This window comes from Choristoneura fumiferana, chromosome 30 (genome assembly GCF_025370935.1).
Source record: "Choristoneura fumiferana chromosome 30, NRCan_CFum_1, whole genome shotgun sequence".
Taxonomy (NCBI): domain Eukaryota; kingdom Metazoa; phylum Arthropoda; class Insecta; order Lepidoptera; family Tortricidae; genus Choristoneura; species Choristoneura fumiferana.
In genome coordinates, this window is record NC_133501.1 from 6,628,138 (window position 1) to 6,647,533 (window position 19,396).

The 19,396-nt window shown below is 42.0% G+C and overlaps 1 protein-coding gene across 1 annotated transcript; it reads left to right on the top strand.

Annotated features, from left to right (window-relative positions):
- Window positions 1-416: 416 nt before the first annotated feature.
- LOC141444940 (uncharacterized) lies at window positions 417-13,735 on the top strand. Its single transcript, XM_074110722.1, has 5 exons — window positions 417-464; window positions 2,550-2,610; window positions 3,624-3,709; window positions 5,208-5,316; window positions 8,468-13,735. Exons 1-5 carry the CDS (start codon window positions 438-440, stop codon window positions 13,411-13,413), a joined length of 5,229 nt encoding a protein of 1,742 aa, XP_073966823.1. The 5' UTR covers window positions 417-437; the 3' UTR covers window positions 13,414-13,735.
- The last annotated feature ends 5,661 nt before the right edge of the window (window positions 13,736-19,396 follow it).

Here is a 19,396-nt window from a genome sequence, read left to right on the forward strand (position 1 = left end):
CAGACATACAGACACACAGACACACATAGCGGTCAAACTTATAGCACCCTCTTTTTGCGTCGGGGGTTAAAAACGACAAAGAAGATCACGTTTGTTGTATGGGAGCCCCCTGAAATATTGATTTTATTCTGGTTTTTTTGTATTTTTTGTTATAGCGGCAACAAAAATACATAATTTGTGAAAATTTCAACTGTCTCGTTATCATGGTTCATGAGATACAGCCTGGTGACAGACGGACGGACGGAAAGCGGAGTCTTAGTAATAGGGTCCCGTTTTTGCCCTTCGAGTACGGAACCCTAAAAAACATTCACATTTGTTCAGGTGATTGTTGCTTTCAGCATTTTATTCTGTGGATTTATATGTTTGATCAATTTTCTTTGTAGGAAATCATATATAAAGTCTGGAAGCTGCTGTTATGGCCATTACAAGTCGGCAGGATGAAGGTTGCAGTCATCGCTTTAACGGTAAGTTCATAAATATTATAAATGTTTATGGTTTCGTACCCAAAGGGTGCCAAGGGGTCTGTCTGTCTATCCGTCTGACACAGGGCTCTATCTCTTGAGCCGTAATAGCTAGGCACTTGAAATTTTCACATATTATGTATTACAGTGGCCGCAACAACAACAAATACTAAAAATAAAATAAAGTTACAAATTAAAGGGAGTCGTCATACAAGAAACGTGTTTCATTCAGCGGTATTTGATTGCTAGGCTGCCAAGATGACGGCCGTCAGTTGCTAGGGGCAACGCCCTGTGACCCTATGTTGTTTAATGTTTAACTACTTATTAATTTGCGATTTTATTAGTGCTATTTTATAAAACCTTCGATAATTATAATAATTGTCTCTAAGACCGTGGTTTATTTTTTTGTGCACCATTAAGACTAAATAACGATTTATGATCCACAAACCTCCGACACACAGTTCACAAAAGCCAACTTCAATAAAGCACTCACAGCAGCGGCTGTGAGTGCTTTATTATTTAATGTTTTTTACACTAAAATATGTCCGTTATAATTCATACTAAGTAACACTATTTATTTACAAGGTAAACATTTAAAATCAGGTTAAGATTTATTCACTAATTCAAAATAAGTACGCGCCGTTCGGCCGAATCCGCGTTCAGCAACTTTTTTTTTCGGCGCATGGCAAGAGTCTAAAGCGCTATTCAGCCTCCGACAGGGCGACAGCCAAAGAGGATGAGAATTTAAAATTTGTTCTTTATTCAAAATACTTGCACCTAGTGCTTACATTTTGGTGATATGTTTTTATTAACTTGTAATGTAATGTAACTAATGTATGTTTAGGTGGAATTAAATAATTTAAATAAAATATTAAATATTTCAACTTAAATTTGAAGTGGAGTGGCAGGATTAGCGAGCAAGATGGTGTAAAATCCGGACAATGAATTTGCACGACGTAGAGCTGTCTGATAATGAATGTATTGTGGAACTTGTAATAACTGCACGACCGTTAATTTTGTCTTTTAATTCGTCTTGACGACTACCTACTTTAACCGGTGCAAAAAGTACTGCCAACAAAAAAGGATTAATTTTTTACCAGTTTTTAAAAACATCTCTACGGAGAGCGGAACGTTGTACGGTGATTGTAGTTTTGCAAATTGATAGTAATAATATCGAGAAACCACGTGGAAAGTAACTTCCAAAAAAAAAATTACACGAGAGCAAAAGAATTTTGTGAAAACTGTTAATTTTTCATCGCCGTGTTTTCACTATCATAATTATATTTCAACTCCAATTATCAAACAGAAATAGCAAAATTAGATTGTATCTACATCCGCCATCTTCGAATGCTGCGTGAAACAGCATGCTTGCACTGTTGTGTTTCGGCGTGGAGAGTAAGACAGCCGGTGAAATTACTGGCACTTGAGGTATCCCATCTTAGGCCTCTAGGTTGGCAACGCATCTGCAATCCCCCTGGTGTTGCAGGTGTCTATGGGCGGTGGTGGTGTCTTATCATCAGGAGACCCACTCGCTCGTTTGCCATCCAGTTGAATAAAAAATATATGTTATGCTTAATGTTATAATAATTTAATTTTATATTTTCAATTTGTATCGATTTTCATGTGTGTACACCTGAAAGGTTAGGGTTTGGTGAAACTATATTTGTACAACTATATCTGCCACTACGCCAGGTCCAGCCAGGCGGCAGGACGCCAGGTCGTTGGTTTGGGAGTTGGGGCGCAGGATGAGGGACAGAGGAGGTGCCGTTCCGGGTCGTACTTGGCCATACAACGGGGAAATGCCGCTGGGGTGATGGGTACGTTAGGGCCAAGTACGATGCGGACGGGTCTGGAGTAGTTTTAATTTTATTTTATTATTTAATTTATTACTATTATTATTTTTTTATTTTTGTTATTTTTTTATTTTGTGTTTTTTATATAATTGTTTTTTTTTGTATTTCGTACTTTTTCACCCTTTGTGTCATAAATAAATGATTACTAAATTACTATATCTGTAATAAACTGTAACCTGAATTCCACACGCAATAAGTGATTAAATGATGATTAAATGATGATGATTATTGGCAGGTTCTGGTGGCTGTGGGTGCTCTCCCGACGTTCCCCGGGATCCTGTCGGGACTAGATCCAGGTAAACCTCCATCATCACCATTTTATACTTAAGCTGTGCCGTGTTGTTTAAGCCGTGGTGGCCCAGTTCGACCTATATGGCCTCCAGCAGAGGATCGTGGGTCCAAAGCCAGGCACACCTCTTGAGTTTTTCGAATTTACATAAGCTTTATGGTATAGGAAAACATCGTGAGGAAACCTGCACTTGCGAAGCGATTCAATGGTGTGTGTAAGTTTCCAATCCGCACTGGGCGCGCTCGGGAACTACGAGCCAAGTTCTTTCATTCTGAGAGGAAGCCTGTACCCAGCAGTCGGAAGTATATAGGCTGGTATGACTTGTGTAATACTTACTCAAGTATAACGTAGTTTTTGCACCTACAGCATTTAATGCAAATAATAGTACATTGTTGTAGAGGCTAGAAAGTAGGTAAGCAATAGATGAACGTTAGTGTAATACGAGTTCATCTATTGCACTTTTGGCCGAGACTAAACATTGTGCTTTTCACGACCACTGCAGAAATAAAAAACATTTATCAGAAAACAAACTATAAAGAAAGAAAGAAAGAAAAGAAAGAAGACATTTATTCACTAACACAGAAGACACACATACATGTCCAAATTAGCGATGTCATTTCGGAAAATTGATACTCGTAATACTTACTGTTTTTCGGGACAGTGATGTTTCGCGTTTTTCATTCTTCGAAGTTATTATAATCGGATATAAAAAAAACGATATTTCGAAATTCGGAAAAATAAATTTCGTGTTTTTGAGTAATGGAAATTATACGTCTTAGGAATTGTGAAAGTTTTGAAAATTGGAATTAGCAAATTCGGAATAAAATATTACGGAGTATTTGGGTGTTCCTAGCACGGAGAACAGATAGCTATTGGTTCTCGAATAGAGACCGGTTAAAGCCGAAGCAACTGGAGGTCTATGGGGGAGGCCTATGTCCACAGTGGACGTCCTACGGCTGAGATGATGATGAATGAAAATAAAAAGAGCAAGGATTACATTCACAACACCTTCAATTACAGAACCCCAGGCCGGCGTGACCGAACAGTTGGTAGAGACTTCTTCCTCACAATCCTCCAGCTCGTCTTCATCCTCCAGTGAAACTGAGGTAAACAAGACTTATTTACCTAGGCATGTGTAAGACTTACAGGCTCATTCTAGCATCAGTTCAGTCCATCATTGATATTCCGTCATCCACATTGGATTGGCGAATGTATTAAAAACGCCTTTGCGTACTGCAAGATAGAGCTTAATTTTCATCGGTCTGGACCATCAGACGGACCATCTGATGGAGGGTTACACGATAATTTTGACGTCATTCTCACCAGAATGAGGGACTTAACTGACGCCAAAACGAGCGCGTAACCGAAGACTATAACTACTTCGTCTACATAAACTCGTTTAGAACCTTCGGCAGAACAATCGCATACTCGTAATACGGTATTTGACTATTATGTATATGTTTTATAAATTAAAACTACACCACGCCTGTTATCGAATAAAGAAACAATTTTTAAGCTACCTTTACAAATAAGAAAGTTATGAGGCTTTGAAATTCAAGATTAGACAGAGAAGACATCAGTATGTCTTTCTCTGTCTGATCTTGAATTTGTTTAATCTTGAATGCCAGTGCATGTGACGTCACACGCCAGTACCGCCATACTTGCTGCATATAAGAAAGATATTTTTTAAAAAAATTCACAATAAATCCAATTTTCAACCGATTTAAGTTTTCTCTTCGCTAAACACTGTCTGTATATCTATATTTTCATAATAATATTAAGATATGGCAAATTCAGGAGTTGTCAAATACCGTATTCTACTTGTTACAAGATTTTATTTAACTTGTCTTGTTCACACATCACAGTGAAACAAAGCGCTATAAAATTCAGATACTTAAGTAAAAACAAGAAAATACGTATAAAAAAAAGGGATTTTCAAAAAGCACTCTTGTCGCTTCCCTAAAACAATGAAAATCTGCTGGTCTTTAACAGGCGTTTGAAGTCTAAATGAGTTGAAATTGTAAGCTATGAGACTCGATTTTGCAGCGGCTTTCACCTCGAGTAGATGTTCGTTAAGACAGCGTTTCCACCAGAGATGTGCGGAATGTGGGTTTTCATGAACCAATAGAAATGCTTCATTTACCTATCCTCGCTCAGCACATCTCTGGTGGAAACAGTTGAGCTGAGCGAGGCGAGGTAATTAAAGTGTTTCTATTGGTTCATGAAAAACGTTTCTCGCAAAACATTCTCGCACATCTTTGGTGGAAAAAGCCTTAGTCTTGTTTTAGTGCCTTAAGGGGCTGTTTCACCATCCATTGATTAGTGTTAACTGACGGTTAAATGTGATGCCGTCTCCATCTAGGTATTCGAACAAAACGAATAGAGACGGCATCACATTTAACCGTCAGTTAACACTAATCAATGGATGGTGAAACAGCCCCTAAGTGTCAAAAGTTCGAGACAGTTTTAGCAATACATATAAAAACCGTACCTATCCACATCAGAGACGGGTTACTATTATACTTATTCTGTGACGATGATGTTGATGTTGGGAACGAGGAGAATCGCAATGATGTTGATGACTCATGGTTTTGGTTATGCCAGGTGATTTCCCAAAATGGGGGAGAGGAAATTGAGCGGTTCTCGACTGCTTCCAAGATTGCAAAGCAGCAGAAGTCGTCAAGCACGCGCAAAGAAATAACCACCGGGACAGGTATGTTCTTAATTATTATTCTACCGGGTGTGGCCTGTAATACGAGCAAAAATTAAAACATAAATCATCCTCGTCAAAATGAACAACATTAGTTCAGCGACTTTTAAAAATAATGGAGTCTTTAAATTTTTTAGATTTTTCATACAAAGTAAATACTGCTATCAATAGACGCCATCCTAGAATACAACTGACATCGTCTGCCACCCTATAAACAACAAGCATTTTGCTTTACATTGCTTCTTCGCATAAACTTAAAAGTGTAATAAAAACTAAAAAACTAATTATTTTTAAAAGTCTCTGAACTAAACTGCTTTAATTATTTGCTCATATTACAGGCCACACCCGGTATAAGCATCTAGGTACTAGTACCTACTGGGAGACCGCATATTAGTTTCATAGGCGTATACGCATAGACTCGCATGATAGGGAAGAGTGGCGAAAGAAAGGGGAGGCCTAGCAGTGGGACATATTACAGGCTACATAAAAAAAAAATTACGCACAGACTCATAAGGTCGCGGGTGAGCAAACTAATTGTTTTAGTTCATTTAACAGACAAAACCGGCCAAGAGCGTATCGGACACGCCCGAAATATTTATAGCGGCAACACTTCTTATTGTTATTTTTCCTAACCTGTGTAATGTGTCACTGCTGTTATAAATAAATTATTTTCTTTCTTTCTTTCTTTCAAATAGGATTCGCATTCGATTCGCAGATGACATAGTCTTAATGGTGGAGTCGTTAGAGGAGCTGAAACGAATGCTGGACGGCCTAGCCTCAGCCTCACGTCGGATAGGCCTCGGTATGAATGTGGATAAGACCAAAATTATGGTCAACGACCGCGTTGATCTGAGGCCCGTCATCGTCAATGGAAACCTTCTTGAAGTTGTTTCGGAGTTCACATACCTCGGGCAGATTTTGCAGCTAGGTAGGAACAACTTTGAGAAGGAGGCCAAGAGGAGGATACAGCTGGGCTGGGCAGCATTCGGAAAATTACGTCAAGTTTTCTCGTCATCCATACCGCAATGTATGAAAACAAAAGTTTTCAACCAGTGCGTCCTACCCGTCATGACATACGGAGCTGAAACGTGGACACCCACAGTACGGCTAATCCACCACTTCAAGGTCGCTCAGCGAGCTGTGGAACGAGCTATGCTCGGGGTTTCTCTGAAGGATAGAATCCGCAACGAGGCTATCCGACACAAAACTAAGGTCATCGACATAGCTCAGAGAATTAGCAAGTTGAAGTGGCAGTGGGCTGGTCATATCTGTCGAAGAACCGACAACCGCTGGAGTCTTTTTGTATTTTTTTATTTCAACTTCAAATTTTGCTTAAGACTCGAAGAGTAATCTTAATTTGATTGCTTAATAGCAACATCTATTGTCCCTGGTGAGCGGATAGTTCCAAGGGAAAGTTTCATGTATCTCGGTGAGAACTAAAAACATAGATGGCGTTAGTGTAGTTGCTTAAGTGACTAATGGAAAAAGCTAGTTGAAATGTTGGTGCATAGGAGAAATTCATGTTTAGATTCCTGTCCAGTGGTGGTGTAGGGGAATAGCACGCAGCACGGATTGCTGAGGAACTGGGTTCGATTCCCAGCGCTTGTCTATTTTTCTGGTTTTTCTGTGCATCCGTGTTTCAGCTTGTATTTTCGTATGAAATATAAGAATTTTGATAGAATAGGTAATCTATACTACCTTTAAACGGGCAATTCTTGTATAGGTATATATATTTCCGGGATCTCGGAGACGGGTCCAACGGTTTCGATGAAATTTGGTATGTAGGGGTTTTCGGGGATGACTACTAAAGTGCTAAAATAAACTTTCCAAAATTGCCGAATTTTTCGTATAGAAAAATTTCGGAAACCTCTCACAATTTTGTATGGGTAAAAGAAAGAAAAAAAATGGATTGTTTAAAAACAACAGGCTGGCATATCAATGTGGTTGGCATGTCAAAGTGCTGGATAGGGAAAGGATTTTTGGAGCGTCAATAAGTACTCCTTCAGCTTGCGCTTGAAGGTATACCCACTACACGCTCCTTGGATAGGGGGAGGAATATCATTCCAGCACTTGGACGCCGCAAACTTAAAACTTCCGCGGAATGCTGCGGTCCGGTGCTTGGGCACAAGAGCCATTGCGCTCCTGCGCTCACTCCTCGACCAAACAATTTTATTGTGGAGGTCCAATGGGGTCCTGTAGCGTCTCACACCAAACAGCAGGGTGGCGAGGTGCATGCGCCTGCGTGCAGAAATGTTCAACAAGTAAGCGGCGTTCAGGTACGGAGTGATGTGGCAGCGGGGAGGGACACGGAAACAAAAACGAGCGCATGCGTTCTGCACCCGCTGTAAAAGCCTCTTAGAACGGCCAACAATGCAGCCGTCATAAACAACATCACAATAGTTTAATCTGGACAATATAAGCGATTCACAAAGGTCAACACGCAAATCGACACTAAGGTAATCGCGTATATTGTACAGAACTTTGAGACGGTAGAAGCAGTTACTCACAATTTTTAAAATGTGGTTCTCAAAGCTCAGCTTGCCGTCCATAAGGAGGCCAAAATTGTTAGCTTCTACCACCCGTTCTATTGGATCACCCATGACGGCAACATTCTAGGTAGTCAGAGCATCAATAGCATTCTGAATTTGATGTCTCGATCCAAAATGTAGACTGTATATTGATCTTTGGAGTGTAAATTAGTAAAATAAAACAACTTTTTAATAATAATGCAAAATTAAACACGCAGCGCGGACAAGGACTACGACTGCCGTTATTCTTTTGTTTTCTTTCCGCGCTGCTTGCGTTTCAATTTTATTAGTGGCCAGTTGTTAGATTGTAAATATGCAAACTTTTTAATGAATTTTATACATGCGTCGTCTATACAAAAACTATGTACTTCGATTTGCCAGGATTGAGGACTAAACAGTTGCTCTCTGACCAAGCAGAAACACGATCGATTGCATGCCACTTTGGTGAAATAACGAACTATTAACTGTTAAATAAAGACCTTGTTTAACTTTATTTTAAGCAATAATGATTTTTGATTTAAAATTGTATCATATTTTTTCTCGATATAGTGGTAGTGGTACGGAACCTTTCATGCGACTCACACTTGGCCGATTTTTATTCAGTGCCATAATCCTCCTTGTTTCAGTTCCTTTGCTCGGAAAAACGACGTGCACAAGCTCTCGCCAATCAGGTGCCTCAGCCAAGCAAGACAACAGCTCCACCAATTCCAATATAAATGGCTCCTCGAACACTGCTACAGGCAGCAGCAGCAGCGCTTCAAAGCAGAACGGCAGCTCAAGTGCTGACAGCAATCAACAAAATTATGTTGGCTCTGATGGCAGCTCAGGTAGCTCCAGTAATCAAAACCTAAACAATACAAGTCAATCAGGTTCCTCAGCCCAGCAAGGCAACAGCTCCACCAATTCCAATAAAGATGGCTCCTCGAACACTGCGACAGCCACTGGCAGCAGCGCTGAACAGCAGAACGGTAGCTCAAGTGCTAGCAGCAGTCAACAAACTTATGTTGGCTCTAATGGCAGCTCAGGTAGCTCCAGTAATCAAAACCTAAACAATACAAGTCAATCAGGTTCCTCAGCCCAGCAAGGCAACAGCTCCACCAATTCCAATAAAGATGGCTCCTCGAACACTGCGACAGCCACTGGCAGCAGCGCTGAACAGCAGAACGGTAGCTCAAGTGCTAGCAGCAGTCAACAAACTTATGTTGGCTCTAATGGCAGCTCAGGTAGCTCCAGTAATCAAAACCAAAACAATACAAGTCAATCAGGTTCCTCAGCCCAGCAAGGCAACAGCTCCACCAATTCCAATAACGATGGCTCCTCGAACACTGCTACAGCCACTAGCAGCAGCGCTAAACAGCAGAGTGGTAGCTCAAATGCTGGCAGCAGTCAACAAACTAATGTTAGCTCTGATGGCAGCTCAGGTAGCTCCAGTAATCAAAACCAAAACAATACAAGTCAATCAGGTTCCTCAGCCCAGCAAGGCAACAGCTCCACCAATTCCAATAAAGATGGCTCCTCGAACACTGCTACAGCCACTGGCAGCAGCGCTGAACAGCAGAACGGTAGCTCAAGTGCTAGCAGCAGTCAACAAACTTATGTTAACTCTGATGGCAGCTCAGGTAGCTCCAGTAATCAAAACCTAAACAATACAAGTCAATCAGGTTCCTCAGCCCAGCAAGGCAACAGCTCCACCAATTCCAATAAAGATGGCTCCTCGAACACTGCTACAGCCACTCGCAGCAGCGCTGCACAGCAGAGCGGTAGCTCAAGTGCTGGCAGCAGTCAACAAACTTATGTTGGCTCTAATGGCAGCTCAGGTAGCTCCAGTAATCAAAACCAAAACAATACAAGTCAATCAGGTTCCTCAGCCCAGCAAGGCAACAGCTCCACCAATTCCAATAAAGATGGCTCCTCGAACACTGCGACAGCCACTGGCAGCAGCGCTGAACAGCAGAACGGTAGCTCAAGTGCTAGCAGCAGTCAACAAACTTATGTTGGCTCTAATGGCAGCTCAGGTAGCTCCAGTAATCAAAACCAAAACAATACAAGTCAATCAGGTTCCTCAGCCCAGCAAGGCAACAGCTCCACCAATTCCAATAAAGATGGCTCCTCGAACACTGCTACAGCCACTCGCAGCAGCGCTGCACAGCAGAGCGGTAGCTCAAGTGCTGGCAGCAGTCAACAAACTTATGTTGGCTCTAATGGCAGCTCAGGTAGCTCCAGTAATCAAAACCAAAACAATACAAGTCAATCAGGTTCCTCAGCCCAGCAAGGCAACAGCTCCACCAATTCCAATAAAGATGGCTCCTCGAACACTGCGACAGCCACTGGCAGCAGCGCTGAACAGCAGAACGGTAGCTCAAGTGCTAGCAGCAGTCAACAAACTTATGTTGGCTCTAATGGCAGCTCAGGTAGCTCCAGTAATCAAAACCAAAACAATACAAGTCAATCAGGTTCCTCAGCCCAGCAAGGCAACAGCTCCACCAATTCCAATAAAGATGGCTCCTCGAACACTGCTACAGCCACTGGCAGCAGCGCTGAACAGCAGAACGGTAGCTCAAGTGCTAGCAGCAGTCAACAAACTTATGTTAACTCTGATGGCAGCTCAGGTAGCTCCAGTAATCAAAACCTAAACAATACAAGTCAATCAGGTTCCTCAGCCCAGCAAGGCAACAGCTCCACCAATTCCAATAAAGATGGCTCCTCGAACACTGCGACAGCCACTGGCAGCAGCGCTGAACAGCAGAACGGTAGCTCAAGTGCTAGCAGCAGTCAACAAACTTATGTTAACTCTGATGGCAGCTCAGGTAGCTCCAGTAATCAAAACCTAAACAATACAAGTCAATCAGGTTCCTCAGCCCAGCAAGGCAACAGCTCCACCAATTCCAATAAAGATGGCTCCTCGAACACTGCTACAGCCACTGGCAGCAGCGCTGAACAGCAGAACGGTAGCTCAAGTGCTAGCAGCAGTCAACAAACTTATGTTGGCTCTAATGGCAGCTCAGGTAGCTCCAGTAATCAAAACCAAAACAATACAAGTCAATCAGGTTCCTCAGCCCAGCAAGGCAACAGCTCCACCAATTCCAATAAAGATGGCTCCTCGAACACTGCTACAGCCACTGGCAGCAGCGCTGAACAGCAGAACGGTAGCTCAAGTGCTAGCAGCAGTCAACAAACTTATGTTAGCTCTGATGGCAGCTCAGGTAGCTCCAGTAATCAAAACCAAAACAGTACAAGTCAATCAGGTACCTCAGCCCAGCAAGGCAACAGCTCCACCAATTCCAATAACGATGGCTCCTCGAACACTGCTACAGCCACTGGCAGCAGCGCTGAACAGCAGAACGGTAGCTCAAGTGCTAGCAGCAGTCAACAAACTTATGTTGGCTCTAATGGCAGCTCAGGTAGCTCCAGTAATCAAAACCAAAACAATACAAGTCAATCAGGTTCCTCAGCCCAGCAAGGCAACAGCTCCACCAATTCCAATAAAGATGGCTCCTCGAACACTGCTACAGCCACTGGCAGCAGCGCTGAACAGCAGAACGGTAGCTCAAGTGCTAGCAGCAGTCAACAAACTTATGTTAACTCTGATGGCAGCTCAGGTAGCTCCAGTAATCAAAACCTAAACAATACAAGTCAATCAGGTTCCTCAGCCCAGCAAGGCAACAGCTCCACCAATTCCAATAAAGATGGCTCCTCGAACACTGCGACAGCCACTGGCAGCAGCGCTGAACAGCAGAACGGTAGCTCAAGTGCTAGCAGCAGTCAACAAACTTATGTTGGCTCTAATGGCAGCTCAGGTAGCTCCAGTAATCAAAACCAAAACAATACAAGTCAATCAGGTTCCTCAGCCCAGCAAGGCAACAGCTCCACCAATTCCAATAAAGATGGCTCCTCGAACACTGCTACAGCCACTGGCAGCAGCGCTGAACAGCAGAACGGTAGCTCAAGTGCTAGCAGCAGTCAACAAACTTATGTTAACTCTGATGGCAGCTCAGGTAGCTCCAGTAATCAAAACCTAAACAATACAAGTCAATCAGGTTCCTCAGCCCAGCAAGGCAACAGCTCCACCAATTCCAATAAAGATGGCTCCTCGAACACTGCGACAGCCACTGGCAGCAGCGCTGAACAGCAGAACGGTAGCTCAAGTGCTAGCAGCAGTCAACAAACTTATGTTAACTCTGATGGCAGCTCAGGTAGCTCCAGTAATCAAAACCTAAACAATACAAGTCAATCAGGTTCCTCAGCCCAGCAAGGCAACAGCTCCACCAATTCCAATAAAGATGGCTCCTCGAACACTGCTACAGCCACTGGCAGCAGCGCTGAACAGCAGAACGGTAGCTCAAGTGCTAGCAGCAGTCAACAAACTTATGTTGGCTCTAATGGCAGCTCAGGTAGCTCCAGTAATCAAAACCAAAACAATACAAGTCAATCAGGTTCCTCAGCCCAGCAAGGCAACAGCTCCACCAATTCCAATAAAGATGGCTCCTCGAACACTGCTACAGCCACTGGCAGCAGCGCTGAACAGCAGAACGGTAGCTCAAGTGCTAGCAGCAGTCAACAAACTTATGTTAACTCTGATGGCAGCTCAGGTAGCTCCAGTAATCAAAACCTAAACAATACAAGTCAATCAGGTTCCTCAGCCCAGCAAGGCAACAGCTCCACCAATTCCAATAAAGATGGCTCCTCGAACACTGCGACAGCCACTGGCAGCAGCGCTGAACAGCAGAACGGTAGCTCAAGTGCTAGCAGCAGTCAACAAACTTATGTTGGCTCTAATGGCAGCTCAGGTAGCTCCAGTAATCAAAACCAAAACAATACAAGTCAATCAGGTTCCTCAGCCCAGCAAGGCAACAGCTCCACCAATTCCAATAAAGATGGCTCCTCGAACACTGCTACAGCCACTGGCAGCAGCGCTGAACAGCAGAACGGTAGCTCAAGTGCTAGCAGCAGTCAACAAACTTATGTTAACTCTGATGGCAGCTCAGGTAGCTCCAGTAATCAAAACCTAAACAATACAAGTCAATCAGGTTCCTCAGCCCAGCAAGGCAACAGCTCCACCAATTCCAATAAAGATGGCTCCTCGAACACTGCGACAGCCACTGGCAGCAGCGCTGAACAGCAGAACGGTAGCTCAAGTGCTAGCAGCAGTCAACAAACTTATGTTGGCTCTAATGGCAGCTCAGGTAGCTCCAGTAATCAAAACCAAAACAATACAAGTCAATCAGGTTCCTCAGCCCAGCAAGGCAACAGCTCCACCAATTCCAATAAAGATGGCTCCTCGAACACTGCTACAGCCACTAGCAGCAGCGCTTCATCTCAAAACGCTCAGTCTGCTGATCAGAAGGCGCAGTTCCAGGAAAAAAAAGCAAATGGATCGTTTGTTTCAAAACAGACTGAATCACAGAGTGCCAGCAATGCCGATGCCCAATCTTCTGCTTATGACTCTTCCAACACTTATGTAAGCCCTAATGGCAGTACTCAGACCTCTAAATCTTCTAGTTTTAGTGCAAACCAATCTAGTACTCAGAAATCCTCCAGTTCTTCTAGTTCTGAATTAGTCACTGTGCAGTAGTCATATTATCTAACGCTCTGACATTCGCGAAATCATTCAGCATTTCATTCTACCGTTATCCTATACCGTCTGACAGAAAGAAGAAATCGATTGTGATTCCAAGTGGTTAGAAAATAAAGGTCTTTGTGGCGTGGGCGGACACTGCTACTGCTGCTACTGTTGCCTGCCCGGAAATTCTGTCTGACTGCTTTAAAATATACCCAAAATTCATACTTTTCCCCTCATCCTTATATCAACGTCCCCTTAGTCATCGGCCAGCAACGCTCTTCTTCCAAACAGTGTTTTGTTAAAATTATTATTTTCATTACAAGCTTTTTTGCCATTATTTGTTTTATTTTTATTAGCAATAAGTATGTTTGCGTTACGAAATCCAAGATTTTTTAAGGAACGAAATGGATTGTCGTTTTTTTTTCATTCGACTGGATGGAAAATGAGCAAGTGGGTCTCCTGATGGTAAGAGATCACCACCGCCCCCCATGAACATATGCAACACCAGGGGTATTGCAGATGCGTTGCCAACCTAGAGGCCTAAGATGGGATACCTCAAGTGCCAGTAATTTCACCGGCTGTCTTACTCTCCACGCCGAAACACAACAGTGCAAGCACTGCTGCTTCACGGCAGGATTAGCGAGCAAGATGGTGGTAGCAATCCGGGCGAACCTTGCACAAGGTCCTACCACCCACCTATACTTACACCAATAGTGGTGAGTGGTGCCATCTATCGCAACTATAATAAGTAACGACTCCTACCTACGCTCCAAATGAGGGTTTCTTGACAGGCGTAATGCCGCTAGATGGCGTTAGTATCATGAGGTCTGTTTGACGGTACAACCTTGTTTGTTTGTCTCCGTATCAAATTTCAAGTCCAAGTTGCGGAGTGCTGCCCTGCAGATGATCCTGGCAGGACCACCATGATTTCACTACCAGAAAATTGCACTGTCACCAAATTTACATAAGTATGCCAAATTTCAAGTCAATCGAACCACTGGAACTTGGAAGTGGGTCAAATTCAGCTTCCAAGATTTGATCCAAACAAATAAATAAACAAACAGGACACGCAAGCAAATAATTATTTCATTTCATTTCATTTCAAAAAAATATTTTGACAAACAATTTCGACCAGGCAATTTTCGACATTTCAATCATTCCACCAAACGCTGTTATGCAAAAAAATATGTTACGAAAAATTTTATGCAAATAAATTTTAGCTGTTCTAAAATCGTAGTCCCTGCACGCTGAAACGTACATTTCTTAGATGAATGATTGGTATCGCGCGCTCGCTCGACTAGATAACACGCTACCTAAAAACAAAAGGTTCGTGAATGCGGCAACTCAATATTGTAGTGTGCGTAAGAACGGTGTTAGACAATTTGCAAGGATGCTAGTGTGCGTGACAAATTGTGTTACCAGCTGCTCCACTGTTACCCGAATTATGGGAAAATAAATTATGCTGTAGTCATATATATACTAGACGACGTGGTGTCAACATGACATTATTATTTACCACGAGACCATCGCAATTATTTTATTATATACACAAGAAAAGCGTCGTTTAAAATAGTATAAGAAAAAAGAAAAATCCATATTCATCTGCATTTTGGTGTTCGTATCGTAACCAAGGACGCCAGGGACGCTGCCTGCGTTACTGGGATCGCCTCCATGGCTGTCATATGTGACTGTCGCTGTTTGACATGTTTTTTTTGGGTGCTCCGTCAGTGAAATTTTTTTCTGCTGTAGTCTATTAAGTTACTGATTACAAAATGTATCTTGGGAAATACTTAGAAATGAAGAAGTAATTAAGAGTGAATGTATTAATATGTTTGTGTATAGGTTAGGCGTAGGTTTCTTTTAAAAAAAATGGAAGGTATGATGTAGGTATATCAATGATCAGGCCTCACTTTTAATTAAAAAAAATATATATTTAAGGACATTCAATATTTACAAATTATTACTAAAAATTCATGGACTGAGTCACCAACTGAGAAGTTTTGCGTAGTTAAGATAACACGTTGCACCTATAGTTAAACCTAATATAATGTACAGGTTAATTAAGACTAAAATAAATAAATAAAAATTACGAAATATACATAACTACATACATGCAATACATACATACTTACATACATACGCTTGAAAAACGTAACCCTCCTTCGGGCAGTCGGGTAAAAAGTTAACATTTCAGGAAAATGGGTAGAAAAAAGAAAAAAAATATTTTTCGTCTCCCATAATACCTAAGTTAATCAGCTGATTGGGCTTTTTGAACAGGAAGACGAAAAACATTTTTAATTTTAAGACACATTCACCCCTTAATTAAATAGTGTCGGGTAACAGTTTATACACCTTCAGTGTATATAATATCACAAAGATAAACATTAAATAATATAGAACTAGGTTATGTATACATAATAACTACGTTAGATACTTAAATAAACATAAGACGTTATAAAATAAATAAGTCATTAATCATTTAATGATGATAACAATACAATTCAATTTATTAAAATCTCTACCACGGGGAATTTGATTCTTGTGTACGCAGCAACACAGAATGGTGTTTAGGGTTCATGTTATTTTATTTTGTAATTTCGAAATTATACGATATTTACTGATGGCATGTGATCCCAGTGTCCTTGTTATTTCTTGTAGTATTATTTTTACACAGTTTCACTGCGCAAACTGGCATGTTACTTCGGTTTATGACCAAAATTTAACGAAACATTCGGTACATGCACCTACGCAGTTTGCAACGCGACTTACTCGACTCGGGCTCGGGTACGCCGAATTCGGCGTACTATTTGTTGCCGCATTTGACAAGTACGCCGGCGGTATCTAGTCGAGCGAGCGCGCGAGACCAATCATTCATCTAAGGTACATTTATATGAAAATTACGCGCGGAAAAGGGAAATTGCGAACGCAAGAAGGGAAGTTGCGGGAACGCGATTGTCGGATAAATAATTTGCATTTAACAGTGATAACTGTAAACTGACTGACATCGATATCAGCGTGACAGATACCATAGAGTGTTTGGTGTCTACGGCATATGTCGCGAACCCTCGCAAGTTGGCTAAATAATGCAGCTGAATCATACTAGATGTCGCTACTTGTCACAAAATTGCTTCGACAACGGGCGCTTTTCCATGGGAGGGTAGGCGAGATCGAGGTAAGTAGACGTTTTTACCTTAAGACGTGGTGTGCGCAGAGGAATCTATGGTGAGTGCTATTTTAATTCATTGTGCTTTCTATTGTGTCCATTTCTGTATAACGGTTGCATACGGTTTGTGGGTTTAGATCGAGTGTTTGTAAGCGGCAGGAATCGCGGGTCTCTCCTGGCTACTCAGTCTACTCAAGTTAAAGTCTTGCTCAGTTTGCTCAGATAACTCAGTACTCAGTGCGAGGACAGGGGTCGCTGTAAGGGGTGGTTGGAGGCGACTGCTCAGAATCCCGTAAGGGGTCCAATAACAGCTCAGTATGCTCAGTGTATCCGTTCAAGAAGTCAGACGTTGCTGCATGAAACAGAGCTTAACTCTAGAATGGAGGAGCCTTGAAGCGCATTTCCCCTCTGTCAAAGGTATGAACCCGCCGGGTATTCTCGTTTAATAAAACTGTTTCGTTCGCCTCTCGTGATATTTCGGAACCGTACTTGTCAGTGAACAGAGCTCCGACAAAAATGACTGGATGCAGTGTTTCTGGACTTAAAAAAAGGTCTGACACGTCGAGTCAACAAAAATAAAACGTAACTTTTCATCAGAAAGTATTTCCTACGTAATTATTGATGTATTAACAGTAAAAATACGATAAATTATTTTTGTTGGCCAGTGTGGCCAACTTTTTATAAACGTGGCCAATTTGGCAATTTTAAGATTTTTATGTACCTGATATAGATTAATTGAATTTTTGATTGCTATTATGAATTATACATTTATCACATTCTTTGATTGACATCATCAATGTAGACTAAGGCCAGACGCCGACTGCAATTTTTTTCGCCTCGTTCGAGTGGTGTTGAGTTATGAAATTTATCGAACGAACGATTTTATTTATGTTGGAGTATAGCCATAGAGTAGAGTGCTATATGACACAAGTAACACTTAACAGCCACAAGTGTTGCTTCGCCAGTGTCTCGGTCGGTATAGAACAGTGATACTGGAGCGAGCTTGAGACAGACGCATACCAAAAAATTATCTTAGAGCTCGAGTAGTATCGCTCGCTCGTGTTTCACTGCTCTATACCGAGATTCTGCCGAAGCAATACTTGTGGCTATTATGGTGTTACTTTCATTATAAATATTGCGCGGAGAGTCGGATTGTCCAGAGCTTGTTGGTAGAGTCGTGAGATTGTTCGTGCCAGAAGTTCCACGAATAGGTCTGCGGCCGCGGTCGCGTCCGCTGTTGGCGGTGCCGGCGGCGCGCACGGTGTCGCGCTGGAGCTCTTCGCTGCCGCGCGCGCTGACGCTGCTCAATGCGCTCCTGACGGCAGCACCAGTCCTTGGTCGACTGTATGCCATGAATGTCTGAGATTTTGTGAGATGATGGATGATAGGCAATGTAGTAGGCAATTACTGTAGTATTTTTTTTTAATTCTATTCTATTTCTGTTGCAGCATTTTTTTAATTTCGCAGCGTATTGGTTTGTACCGTGTGATGTGTTGTTTATTGGAATAAATAAATAAATAAATAAATTATGTAGCATCATGGTGAATGGCTCTATATGGGTCTATGGCTACCTACTCCGACATATGTTTTGTGTGAACAGTACCTACCTATTTTAGCTATTACATATTTGTTATCTGTCCCTATAATCAAATAAGTGTTTACGTTTGATGTGAAAGTGGCATTAATTGCTATTTGAATTGTTATTTTTATTTTACTAGACGTGAAGCTCAGTTTTGTTTTTTTATTCGTTATTAGATAAATTGACTTTTACGTATTATTTTTTATTACGATTTAATTAAAATTATTTTATTTTATCGCTATTGTTACGGCGGTGGGTTAATTACTGGCACCTGAGGTATTCCATCTTATATAGGCCTCTAGGTTGGCAACGCATCTGCAATACCCCTGGCGTTGCAGATGTTTACGGGCGGTGGTGATCTCTTACCATCAGGAGACCCACTTGCTAGTTTTCCATCCAGTCGAATAAAAAAAAAGGTGGTAAACTTTGATCGTGTTTTTCGACCCATTGGAGGCGTTTTCAGTAGGCTGTAATACCTACTCACCATTACCATTACAATACCATTTCAGAGGATGCTCTATCACATATTCCATCCCAGCCTATATACGTCCCACTGCTGGGCAGAGGCCTCCTCTCAGAACAAGAGGGCTTGGGCCATAGTTCCCACGCGGGCCCAGTGCGGATTGGGAACTTCACACGCACCATTGAATTGCTTCGCAGGTTTGTGCAGGTTTCCTCACGATGTTTTCCTTCACCGCAAAGCTTGTGATAAATTTCAAATGTAACTCCGCACATGAATATCGAAAAACTCAGAGGTGCGAGCCGGGGTTTGAACCCACGACCCTCTGCTTGAGAGGCGATAGGTCAAGCCACTAGGCCACCACGGCTTAATCACATATTACACATATTAGTTTATCAAAATTTCACCCAAGTTGGCGTTGTTTTCAAGCGCCTGAAACATGTTTTCAGTCCGTTTCAGGCCACCCTCTATCCGATGACGCCATAACATGAAAACCAGTTTTCAGGCGTTTTCAGGACCCCTTATGAGCCTCTGAAGTACATTTCAGTATATATACTGAAACATATTACATTTCACTGAAATGTGGCGATATTTTCAAATAGGAGTGAAAGAGATAGCACGATTTGAAAGAGAGAGCTATACTGAGAACATTCTAGAAAGTGTGTGACAAGAATAGCCTTTTTGTGTGAGAGAGACACAGACGATTACCCTATTTCCGGAATATTCTAGTAACTGTGTAGACAGAGATAGCACATGAAAGAGACAGACACTACTCGTTTCCGGAACATTCGAT

What these genes read in the sequence shown, in the direction of transcription:
- LOC141444940 (XM_074110722.1), top strand. Translation starts at nt 438, where the DNA reads ATGAAGGTTGCAGTCATCGCTTTAACG. An exon ending in CATCCTCCAGTGAAACTGAG is followed by an intron (nt 3,710 to 5,207) that starts GTAAACAAGACT and finishes TGGTTATGCCAG; the next exon opens with GTGATTTCCCAAAATGGGGG. An exon ending in AGAAATAACCACCGGGACAG is followed by an intron (nt 5,317 to 8,467) that starts GTATGTTCTTAA and finishes TCCTTGTTTCAG; the next exon opens with TTCCTTTGCTCGGAAAAACG.